The sequence below is a fragment of the Tachypleus tridentatus genome, chromosome 7 (assembly GCF_004210375.1).
Source record: "Tachypleus tridentatus isolate NWPU-2018 chromosome 7, ASM421037v1, whole genome shotgun sequence".
Lineage (NCBI taxonomy): Eukaryota > Metazoa > Arthropoda > Merostomata > Xiphosura > Limulidae > Tachypleus > Tachypleus tridentatus.
In genome coordinates, this window is record NC_134831.1 from 157,744,824 (window position 1) to 157,758,481 (window position 13,658).

The 13,658-nt window shown below is 29.9% G+C and overlaps 1 protein-coding gene across 2 annotated transcripts in view; it reads left to right on the forward strand.

The window, feature by feature from the left end:
* Positions 1-5,402: 5,402 nt before the first annotated feature.
* The window catches only part of LOC143257000 (uncharacterized), a 34,146-nt gene continuing 25,890 nt past the window's right edge, over positions 5,403-13,658 (forward strand). The window contains exons 1-5 of one of the 2 annotated variants that reach the window (XM_076515033.1): positions 5,406-5,516; positions 10,003-10,056; positions 10,429-10,520; positions 12,757-12,916; positions 13,444-13,556. In XM_076515033.1, coding sequence (XP_076371148.1) covers positions 10,050-10,056; positions 10,429-10,520; positions 12,757-12,916; positions 13,444-13,556 — 372 coding nt within the window. In that variant the 5' untranslated portion in view covers positions 5,406-5,516; positions 10,003-10,049. Of the gene's footprint in view, positions 5,517-10,002; positions 10,521-12,756; positions 12,917-13,443; positions 13,557-13,658 lie in introns of both variants that reach the window. The other variant, XM_076515032.1, reaches the window with a different exon arrangement.

Here is a 13,658-nt window from a genome sequence, read left to right on the forward strand (position 1 = left end):
TTTTTTGGTTTCATTTAGCATCAAGATTTTGAGGCACAACATTTATTTCTACCAGTTTTCTTTCAAGTTTTAAGATTATTAGACAATTTTATAGTTTTCAAGATTAATATGTGATCTATTTGCTAATTAAACTATTAAATTATTTATTAGAGATTTGTCTGTATTTATTATATTATTATGTCATATGGTTGCTTTTGGAACATGTTAGATGAATAGAAAGGATTCTTTCAGAGTAACTTAGATCTGAGATTTTTTTAAAACAAATTCGTTAATTCATTCTTGAAATAATCGAATTAAATGACTCAAGAAAAGATTCTAAGAAACTTATCAAATTACATCTGAATAGTATATAATTTAATGATAAGAAAAATAAAACATCATGCAACAGGTGAGAAGCATGGTTAAAGCCATCCACTTACTATAGGCAACACTGTGTAACATAATCAGGAAGAATATCTACCCAGAAAAGAGACATAAGGGATATGTACACAGTTGTTTCCACACCATATATGTGCAACCACTGAATACCTGAAGCAGCTGAATAAATATGATCTCATAATATTCCATATAAAGAAATACCAGTCAAAGTGTCAGGTGGAGTACTTATGGATTGATTTATGTGCATTAGGACTGTTAAAACAGGCACTGCAAAATGAAAATACAGTAAATGGTTTATGGGAAACAACAAGAAGAAATTGTGGATTTAATATGACAGACTTATGATGGAGTAATTGCAATAAAGACTGCACTGCAGGTTTATTGGCATGATTTACAATCATCAGGTAGAGTATGACCTGACATGAACTATAATAACATGGTAAAGATACTAAATTATTTAGCTGTAATGTCTTCATCCTCTGTGTTAGATGACACTTGCTATGATTTAGTTCTGCATCTTCAAACTGTATCACAGGCTCTCATCAATCAAGCTAGATAGATGAGTTTAAGTTTTAGTTAACAAATATGAACTCAGACACATCTTTATTACAATACTCTTTCAAACTGCTTGGAGAAAAAAATCAATAATATTTATCAAAAAACTTGCAGAGTGAAAAATAATGTGGAAAATAAAATTACAAGTACAACTTGAGCCACCTTAGCTTTGAGTAGATGCTTAATAAAAAAAAATTAAATTAATAAAAATTTATAACTCAAACAAAAGATTGTGCCAGTTGTATCAAGAAATAAAATATTAAAAATACAGCAGAGCTATTAGACAAGTACAGAAACAGAACGTCAAACAAAGGTGATTGAAATCAAAAAAGGTAGCAAATTCCAAATACTTTATCAATAATTTTTTATGCTTTTTTTTTTTAATATTTCAAGTTGTGTATTTTCACATTAAATGCTACAACTTCAGAACCTAAACCTCTGATTTTCAGTTTTTAAGGGGTACCAAAAATATTCGAGATGAAAAAGGAAACGTAATGTATTATGGTTATGAATTATGAATAATATTAAATTTGAAACATATCATTACAGAAAAAAGCAAGCTTACTTCAGTAATAAAGAATAACATTTCTACATCTAAGAATATGTTGGACCATGTATATTATGGAAAATTACCATGTGTAACTGTTGAATTTTTTGGCATTTCTAGCTATAAAGAAAAATTATAACAAGGCTGGTGTGCTGAGGTATACAACTCTTTGAAATACAGATTAAGAGAAACAGCTTAACATTAAATAAAAACTAAAATAAATTTAACTTGCTGATTATTAATTTGAGGATTTGTATAGAGAAAATACTTAATTATAATTAGAGTTCGTTTTGCCTTCACATACAAAATGTGTCATTTACTATAGCAGCTTTTTAACAAATACAATACAAAGAGCCCCTCGCTAGTACAGCGGTAAGTCTCCGGATTTACAATGCTAAAATCATGGGTTCGATTCCTCTCATTGGGCTCAGCAGATAGCCCAGTGTGGCTTTGCTGTAAGAAGAACACACAATACAAAGATGCACCCTTATATGCGAAGATGAAAGAATCTCCAGTAATGGCTGCTGTAATTAGTTCCCAAGTCAGTCGGAGATAGAACTATGAGGTACAAGTTTATACTTGGGAAAAAAAAACTACTCAAGAGCCATTCTATGAGCTACAGCTAAAAAAAAAAAAGCAGCACTTAAGCCAAACTTAATATAAAATTTAGCTTAGTTGTTGGAGTTATAACAAATATTTTGCAGGTTTTTAACTTGTTAACCATATTTGGACATTTTTAAACATTATGAACCGAAATAACCTTTAAAGCTTAACCACTTATCCTAATGGTTAAGGTGTTTGACTTTAGACTGAATTTGGAGCGTGCACGCTATAAGTTGATCAGCACAACAACAGGTGTGTTAGAACAAGACTCCATGTAGCGTGTTGAGGGAAGCTACTATTACTACTTTAGCACTCATTTTTACCTTTAATAACGAAATACCCATCATTTTTCGTGATGACAAGAAAACCCACTTGTAGAGAAGGTTCACGATGACCGAGGAGGGTGGAAACGTTGTTTGCTCCTCTACTAGTGCTATCTCTACCTATACTAGCCGTTTTTAAATATATAACCCATTATTTTTGTATATCTTAAATACACCCAGTGGCTCAGATGTAAACGTAAGAGTTCATAATGCTAAAATTTGGAGTTTGATTTCTGTGATAGAAACACCAAAGATAACCCATTATACAGCTTCAAACAAATAAAAGTGATACCACAATAACATTCATGGCAAGCTAGGATACAAAAATTAATGATAAATATCATTTCTAAAATGTGCAAATATGTATTTCACCTTTAACTTTTTTCTACTTTATGTGTAAATGTTAATCTATTTTAAGAGGTAGGTGGTACATGAACTGTTGACATATTCTAATCATGTTCGTCAACTTCTTCCAAAATTAATCATTGATATTTACAATCAATGTAAATTGTAAACTTTCCACATCTGAATGTAAAATCCAACTTCCAGTCTCTTGAAGTTGAAAATAAAACGATTACTTAGTTTAATATAATAAAAATCTCGAAAACTTTTGAAATCAACTTAATAATTATAAATATTTATTAAACGAAAAAGTAATTTTGAATAGTTTACACTTAAGTTTTAAGTCATAAACATGTAGAGAAAATGTGAACGTTACATTTCACTGTTGTCAGTAAACTTTAAAGTAATGTAACTGTTCCACGTGTAGTTCAACTCCTAAGACAACTTTTCAGAAACAACAGCATTGGATTTTCATACTAAACAAATACAAGTGTATAATTACACAAGAAAAGCGTCACAAAGGGGTTGATTGACGATTTTGAATATTTAAGGTGTTTTACTTTATATTAATGACTTTCAGCACACGATTTGATTGAAACATTCACATGTCGTTATTTTATACATGTAATGAACGGAACTTTATTAACTTAATTTTATATACTTATGTATATTTATACTATTTGTACAAAAAATAAGGTTCAAAGAAATTTAGCTTTAAGAGTCTGGATTTAGAATATAAAACCAGAACGTTGAAACTTCCAACAGCATACAACTAACTTGTTGACTAAAACTAAAGCGTACAACTAATTAATAAAGGCGTTTATTGAATGGAAAATATAATTATAGTAAAATGTTGATTTCCTTCGTTTGTGTCACCAGATTTATAACGCTCAAAATCTAGTTACGATATTCATAGTGGAAAAAGTATAGATAGCTTATTGTGTATCGTGGTGTTTAACGAAACAAGCAAATAAATCCTTCCATCATTACAAGTGGTATCTTCGTGATTTAATGGTAAACTTTGGAGCTTTAAACACTAGAATTCGAAGTACGATCCCTGCAGAGAAAATAGCCAACTACTTTAAAGCAAACCCTTTTCATTTATGAAGTGTCATATTTGAGTAATGCTATAAATATGACAATAACACTACGACTGATTTAAGTATTTGCTACCTAATCTTCTGCTGTGTATAACAAGCTTGTTTCACTTCAGTCTGTCATACATGAATATTTCAAATAGTGACGGAATTATGCCCCCGCGATTGTTTGAAAGATATGACAAACTTAAGAATTGCCAACGAATAGAGAGACATACAATTTAATATGCTTGAACTAAAAGCGGTTGCGCTATTGTATTTAATTATGATATACATCAGTTAAACTACTGAAATTATACATCAGTTAAACTACTAACTACAGTTATATGGAAGAAATATAGAGGACGCAATTTCTTTGTGTGTCTCTGTGTGTGTGTGTGGGGGGCATCTTTTGCAGATACGCCACTGGTTTGAAATTAAATTCTTCAATGTTAAAACTTTTGACGATTTGTTTTGTTCATTTAGTGTGTTTTTTTTTCTTTCCAAAGATATATTAATTTTCTAAGTTATGGAAAGGTAGCAGCCTTAATATTTCCACATCATAGCTGTGAGAATCTAGTTTAATTTATTTCCGATTACGCTGTTACAAATTAGATTATTTCTTCCTATCAGTAATAAAAATATCCTTTTTTTTTCTCTCAACAAAAAGACGTAGGCCTAGAATTTAAAGTTTAAAGCCGTTAAGTTAAAGGAATTAGAAAAGTTCCTTCTTTGTAGTTTATTATGGTAATTAGATTCGCTACTCTTATAAACGTTTACAAATTGAAAACTGTTACTACCATTCATTTAACTCCTTCCTCCGTTGGTACGGTGGTAAGTTTACGGATTTACAAAGTTAAAATCAGGGGTTCGATTTCCCTCGGTGGACTCAGTAGATAGCCCCATGTGGCTTTACCATAAGAAAACCCACACATTTAAATAATTTAAATTATTTCAGTTGAACGACAGTTTCTTTGTCAGGATCAAAAAGGCTTAATGGTTACTATCTAACAAGCAATTGAGTAACAAGCAGTTTTTTGAATAATATTTTTCTTAACAAAGATACAAACACTAATAATCGCGTGCAAAAGCTTCGGTAGCCTTGTTAAGGTTTTCATTTTGAGAGCAATTAACTTTCCTCTCGGAAATACTTATTTCGTACATTATTTAAAAGGAGTGATCAATCTTAATTGAATTATTAGGTTAATTCAAATCTTTACTTCACAGGTCAAATATGAAATAATCTTATTTAGTGGAGTGTTAATTAAGATATCTCAAAGGAGTTGGTTGACTATTCTGACTGTTTAAGGTAATTTTCTTTATATTAATAATTTTTAGCACACGATTTGATTTGAACACTCACATCTCGTTGTTTTACATATATAATACAGGGAACTTCATAAACTGAATTTTATATTGTTTAAGTAATATCATTTTAACTCAAAAACATAATGGAATCATGCCACTTTGAATATTCCATATTTTCAAAAACTCTAATTTTTAATTAATTTTTTTACAATATATTAACATTAAAAGTGTAAAGCTGTACTAAATGCAAAATAAAACGTGATAGTTGTTCTGTACGGTGTGAGAAGAAAAACGTTGATAAGTAAAATGAAATAACCGCTAGGGGGTACAAGTTTTAGAAAGTGTCTAAGTTTCACAGCTGTGTTGGTAGATCTTATGCTAGTGGTTTGTATATTAATTATTATGCATATTTTTTTAATTTTTAATGATTTCTTACGCTGATATCGTTCACCACAAGATGTGTATTCATTGATATTAGGTATTTATATCTGTTTGTGACTTAACTCTGGATCTTGTTTTCATCTGAGTGATACTCATAAGTCATGGTAATACATCACACGAACGCTATGGCAGATTTGTTAATAATTTTGAATTGTCGGTGTTAGTTAACAGTAGTGGTATCAACAATTTGTAATAACAGTTATTAATTACCAACATAAGTAATTAGTATATATAATAAATTGTGCTTTGCCTAATTCATACACTAACAAATGTCGTAATATTTAAAGTCAATCGTATCTATTCGAGAATGCGTGGGTCGCCTTTTCATGTTGTCACTATTGTCGCTTTGTTTTGTTTTGAATTTCACGCAAAGCTACTCGAGGGCTATCCGTGCTAGCTGCCCCTAATTTAGAAGTGTAAGACTATTGGGAAGGCAGCTAGTCATCATCACCCACTGACAACTCTTGGGTTACTCTTTTAAACAACGAATAGTGGGATTGACTGTAATATTATAATGCTCCCACGGCTGAAAGGGTGAACATGTTTTGTGTGATGGGGATTCGAACCCCTGACTCTCGGATTGCGAGTTGAGGGCCTTAACCACTTGATGATGCAGGGCCCACTATCGTTGCATTGGCAGATATGTATAAATTTAATAACAACATCTCTATATTTTAACACATGTACTATAGTATCCTCTTTTTTAATACACAAAAGTAATAAGTATATAAGTCTACAACGTAATTATTAGTAATATTAAACTATTCTTCACTAAACAGAAATTTTGAAATAAATAATTTATTTAGTCTGCTACAGTCATTACAAACATATGCTTTATTTCATTAAAAGTATTACTTGTAATCAATATATTATTAGAATTGTAGTTTTCTTACAAGGAGAGTGACTTTGCCATACATTTTCACACAGTTGACAAAATTATATGAAAGCTATTTTGCATTATCAAATGAATAAAAAGTATATAATTACATATCCAGTAACATAATAGAAGTACCACAATGATTAGAGTGCTTCAAATCATAAATTGGTCTCCACTTCTATTGTCTTAACAATATTTTGAATTCTAAGTCAATAATATCTCATGACGTTTAGCTGCCACGGGAGATTAGAATTTTAAGTCCATAAACCAATTGATTAATTCAATGTAATCTTTATAAATGCAAATATTAATTCATAGTTATTGTAAACAGTATAATGATATAGTGAAAATAAGATTGCTTGAGCAAATTTTGCACAGCACCTGTTTGCCATGGAGATTCATGATGCTTAGCAATATATGAAACAATATTTTTGTAATTTTATCTATTTCATCAAATTACTATTTATAAATGTTTTTAAATTCTTATCTTTCTTTGTGTAAAAAGTATTAAAATATCTCCCTACCAAATAAAATTTGTATTAATAATTCAATATGAAATGCCTTCTATACCATCACTACAAATGTATGTATGTGTGTGTATATACATATATATATATATAAATTCATGTACATGCAAAATTTGTTGTTTATATTCTGTTTTTACTTGTGTGTGTGAAATGCATTTAAATCATAGTGATATATATAAATGTTTTCAGTTTTTAACTATAAAATTGAATGGTATTATATCCAAAAGTTATGAAATAGTTTTGAGACATTTGTGTGTAAGTGTGAAATCATTAAAAAAAATTGTGTGAAATGGCTAAAATATGATGATTTGTTGTAGGGAGGTAAGTAGTCTCGTAGCAAATGATTTCTGAAGTACTGAATAGCTTTTTGGAGAGAATATTAAAGTCCAAAAATTTACTTGGAAATTTACATGGGTAAAATAAGATATACGTATGGGTAACTTATCTCTGGGAATTTAAAAGTTGAGAAATTTTCCTCTAGAGTGGAGTGGAATGGAGGTTTCTAAGAGCATAAAAACATCTTGAATAAAATGCCAGAAAATGTTAATATTGGACATTTTATTTTAGGAACCTTATTAACAGATTGGAGTGATAATCTTTAGATAATGCAGTTGAAACTCAACTTTGGAAAAAATAAATGAAAAATTTAAAATGTGAAGTTGTTTATTTTGAAAAGTTTTTTTTTTTTGTAAATAAGTCAACCCTAAACAGACATAGAAATTGCAGTGTAAAAAGTTTTGGAAATTATAAAATTTAACAAGAATCTCTCTCTCTCTCTCTCTCTTTTTGTTTTCTAAATATTTCAGCTGTCACCCACTGACTCTTAAATTTTAGTTATTTTGCTAAAAGGGGGCCAAAAGTTGCCTGAAACCACATACACCACAGTACAGTAGTCTGTTATCTGTTAGTCAGTCAGTAGACACAAATGACATCATACAAGAAATGCTTAACATGGCATTTTGTATGCTTTTGTGGCATCAGTAAAATGAGTGCATGCCAGGAATCACAAGAAGAATTATGAACCTTACAGACTACAAAGCTGCAGGACAATGAACTTCAAAAGAAAAATAAAAAAAAATTTTTACTCTTGAAACAGATCACTTTGAAGGACCCTGCAGAAATACATCTAGTTTAGTATTATGATTTGCTAATGTCAAGTTATATTGTGATAACTAGCAGCTTTTTTTTGGGGGTATATATTTGTAGATCAGGAGGTTTAATTTATTGAAAAAAATCACATTATGCTGGAGATGTTGATGCATTGTTTCATCAGATTTTGGCATTTCACTTTGTTTACTAATTGATTGTTGGTATCCTCCATGAGGTTTTGTTGCAATTATATAAGAGCAAGATCAACTGATCAAGGTTAAGTCAGTCTGTTGTGACATCTTCAGTGTCTTGTCAATCAGTCACAAGGATAACCTTTCCCAACAAAATGTTTTTTTTTATTCCATAAAGCCATAAAATAAATAAAAGAAAACCACCAGACAAACAATTTCATAAGTATTTAATTAACAGAAAATGTTTTTGGCTTTCAGAAGACGTTTAGATTTGATCATTTAAAGTCTGTACTTTTCCTACAATAACCTCCATGCAAATATGATTTTGTCACCAATGTTTAGATTTCATTCCTTTTATTTTTGGCATGATATAGGCTTTTAAAACACTTGTATAGTTTGTTAAAAACATTATGAAAGGCAGGACTGGAATTAAGATATTGTAATACTGTTAACGTCACAAACTTCTAAAGTTAATTCAGTTTTCATAGTGATTGTAGTTATAATATTCTTTGTATAATAGTCTTGTTTTAAAGAGTTTTGGGAACCAAAACTAAACAACATTTGTACAGTAGATAAGGTGGATTTTGTTAACTTAATTTTGTATCAGCCAAACATTAACAGGTATATTTTGTAATTTTTCCTTTTTCCACAAATGTGAAAGATGATTCATTGCAGTGATCAGCATTTCATAATTTTGTTTTGTTTTTTACTATTTTTATAGTTGCTCTTAAAAGTAAACTTTACCTATACAGGGTAAACTTAGTATCTATTGTGGTAAAATGTGTGTGGAAAACACTTGACTTGCAGCACTAAAACTTGTTGGTTCTTTGTTGGATAATATGACTTGCAACACCAAAAGTAATTGGTTTTTTATCAATTTACAGTGCCATATTTATGCATTATTCACATATATTCATAACTTAATCTGAAAAATATAAACATTAAAAATAAGTAATTTACTTTTCAAATGTATTTAACTTTTGGACTGCCCTCCAATTAGAACAGTGAATAGTTGGCATTGAAATAAATTTTACAACTTGTTTGAACTGTATAATAGGTCATAAAGTAATTCATATGATACGATTTATAAAGTCTTCCACATATATACAAACAAGTCATGTAGTTTGTTTTTTTCCTATTAAATAAATCAAACACTCATCAGGCAAACTGTTCTGTGATTTTGTAGTTAACAGAAAAGTTGATGAGATGAAGACTAGATTTAACCTCTCTTATATTTACTATCTCTAATTTTATTTAATTTTACAGTATTTTCTGGGAGACTGACAGGACAAAGGTCTCATCTTTTTATTATGTTCTGAATGTGAAAGGATGAGAAGACACTAGTTTAAGATTTGAAAAAGACATGCTAGGCTCTAGTTAAGACAATTTTATTTTTCTAACATGGTGGTTCACTTTTAGATCATGTTGCTATTGGAAATAGTGGAAGCCAGTATTTCACAGGAGTTTGAGGGGGAAGAAGCAATATATTTTGAAAAGCAAAGGATGGTTTTAAAATTCTTAATTTTTCAAGTTGGTGTGTAAGGACTGACTTGAAGGATCAACTGGTTTCTTACTGTCCATGGGTTAAATTATTTAATAAGAGTGCATGTATTTTTATTATATCCTAAGACATACTCTCTTCAGTGACTGTGCCTGGTATGTTGTGTTTTTAATTTAACTTGTTCTAGAATGCATTAAAACTCAACATAATTGTTGTCAAAAAATCTTTTTTTTTTTCCTAACAGACTCAGCTGCTAATAGGAGTCACTTGTAAAAGAGAAAATGGACCCTTATGTATGGTAATTCTTATCTTATGGCATAGTCTCACAAGAAAGTTTGTAAAATATGGTTATGGGCACATGTAGAAATGTTTCTTTTAATGATTATTGACAGCAAAACAACAGTGTAACCTCTTAATATAACTCAGTGGTATAATATTTCAAAATAATGTATTTTACTGTAAAAACCTGGGATTCAACCTTAGTGTGTATAGTCTGAAAATAAAAACGTTAACATAAATTGGCTTACCATATCCACCACTTAGCTTTATTTTTATTTTTCTTGGTATAAGATTTAAAACTATAAAATGTTAGCAAAGACTTCAGGCATTATTGCCCTGTGCTCGTTAGCAAACTTCATTAATGCTGCTGACAGAATTATCATGCCTATAGCCATCATTCCCATGACGGATCAGTACAAGTGGAATCTCTACTGGCAAGGATGGATCTTGAGTGCTTTTGCTTTTGGTTATATAACTAGTCAGGTGAGATATAATTATTATTTGTTTTAATTTGAAGAATATGAACAACATGTAGACATACAAGTTACTAAAAGGTGAAACTGTGGGTACAACTTAACAGGATGAGAGAAAACAAACAATCATTTGAATATTAATATATTAAATTTTCATTACCTAGGCTATAGTTATAGAAGTAGAGGTTGTTGTATTTGTGGAGGTCAGTACTTAAGAGAGGAATTGGTGATTTCCCCAAAAGTTAAGGGTTAGTTTAAATATTTGTGTTCAGGAGTATCATATACTATTACAGTAGTAAATTGGCCAACAATAATATAAACATAATAAAAACTATTTTTGTATAGAATACACTGTGTGTTTCAACAGAACATTGTTCTGTCCCCTTCAGGTTGCTAATGTTGATTAGTAGAACCAAACTTGACATTGTCATTTAATAATTTGTTGTAGACTAGGCCTGGTGGCGAGAGTGCTGGACTCAAAATCTGTAGATTGCAGGATTGAAACCCATCACCAAACATACTTGCTCTTTCAGTTGTAAGGGTATCATAATGTGATGGTCATTCCCACTGTTTGCTGGTAAAGAATAGCTCAAGAGTTTGAAGGGATTGGTGTTGATTGTCTGCCTTCCAATTAGTCTATCACATCAAAGTTAGGGCCAGTTGGTGTGTGTAGCTTGAATAGCTTTGTGAAATTCAATGAAAACTGATCTTTGATAGTAATTTGTTTTTAAATTGTTCAAACCATTAAATTAATAATTATCTGTGTTAATAATTTGAATTACAATTTATTAAATTATCACTATCTTTTCATCAAAGTATGCTACCTATTTATATAAAACTAAACACAGTGTATAATCTATCTAATATGGTCTCATTCAGAATACGTAAAGCTATAAGATAAATATTGGTAGTGATAGGATTGTATTTTTTCATCAATTTAGTGCCCTAAGTGTTCTAGATATTTTCATTTGTAATCCAAACAATGTCTTACAAGGTTCATCCAGCTTAGGATATGTAAGTTATTTCTAAATGCATATGCTGATATAACAGTGCAGAATAATCTTCATAATAAAATACACACACACACACACACAAAGGGAAAAAAAATATATTTATTTTTCATGGATATAAATAATGAAATAAAATTTCATTCACTTGATGGTAAGCTGTTGGAAAGATTACATTTCCTCATATAAATTTGCATTTCCTAATGAATCTTTTTTTTTAATATTTAATCAATGCAGTGTATTCACTTTTGTTGATCATAAATAGAGGAATAATGATGGATCATACATTCCCAACTGAGAAAGCCAGTTAAAAAGATGAAATTTCCTGGGAATGCAGGAATGTAATATTACTATCACTACTTGTATGTATATCTGTATCAAAAATTTAGTTGTCACAGTAACATAAGGAAAAAATAAAGTGGAAGTCACATCACACAAAATGGACAAAATCTAGCCATTTGTTTCATGTGCTATCAGCTATTCCCATTCCCTTAAATTTCAGAAAGAAGAGTTATTATAAGCAAAAGACTGGGGAATGTTTCATATATATGTCATTTTTACTTTATATGATGAACCAAACTAATTATTTTGCTTAACTAATTTCAGATTTCTGTTTTGTTATTTAAATTTGTCATTTAAAGATATAAATAAAATTAGTTTATTTGTCTTAGTAGTTTATAAAATAAAACTGTTATAAAAGAAATGTAGATTATGTGCAATAAAACATTCAAAATATAATTATAATGACATGTAAATACCAAGGAATTATTTGGTCTTTCTAGTGTGGCTTCACACAGCTATCCTTTGAAAAGCACTGGCTTTAATTAGATTGATCTGTTGGATAATACTGTGTACCAAAAAATATAAACTTTTAGAAAAAAATTTAGATGCAATACAACTATACTAAAATAAATTGTTTATGTACTGAAAAAGAAACAAATTGTGTACAGTAAAACTATTCCTAAAAACAAGCATAGTTTATATTTATTGTTTATTTTAGCTGACATTAGTGAGACTCAGACTAAACAACCATACATCAATTTGCAAGTCCATCATATCCTTATAATCATGATAAATGAATTACTGGTTTCAGAGGGTATTTGATATAGTTTAAGAGACTAGGTAACTCATGTTTGAATCTTGATGTCATTGTGTTTAATACATGATGTTGTATTGCCATGTCTTATTTTCAACATTGCAACCAGAATATATTCCTTTTTTTTTTCTCTTTACCTGTAGATTATTGGAGCAAGTGCAGCTTCCAAGTTTGGAGGAAAAACAGTTATGACTTGTGCTGTTTTCCTGTGGTCATTCTCAACTGTGATTACACCCTTTGTTGCTTCTTCACTCTCTGCTCTTTTAGCCTGCAGAGTTTTTCTTGGATTAGGAGAAGGCTTAGGTTAGGCCCAAAATATTTTTGTTTCTGAATTAAAAGTTATTTAAGTTACCTTATTAAACCAGAATAAAAAATTCTATAGTTGTATGTATTTGCAGAGAAAATTGAGGGGAATTTTGCACAACAAATAATAATGGGAATTTGTACAAAGTGTGTTAGAGTCCAAACTGAAAATCATAAATTCCATTTCATCATCTTTGTCTCTGACAATTACAGTATGGTGTTACAAATATGTACTTACAAATGGCTTAGGTTAGAAATGTTTTGAAGTTTGTGGGAAAATTAAAAATTTGAAAATCTGCATGACATAGAAATATACGCAAAATAATGTAAAAATTAGTCAACGTACTCATCATATCCAGTTTGTGTTATATCATCAATGATGTGTAAAGTTATCCATCATAATTGTAAGATCAGGTTGTATAGTATCTTAAGGGGTGTTTGAATAACACTAAATGTTATAGATACACAATACTATATACATTAGAGTGTTTTAAAAAATGCTTTTTTCGATATAAAATATTTTTTAGGTCTTCCAACAATATTTCATATATTTGCACATTCTGTGCCTGTTGATGAACGATCAAGAGCTTTTGGGTATTTGGTTGCAGCAGGTACTTTTGGTCAAACAGTGGCTGCTCTGGTGAGTATAATTAACAATAAAATATTTTTATCAATAAATGTTCTCAAAAATATGAGATTTAGTGATCCCTTTTTAAACTATTGATTTAAACACCAAGCAAGA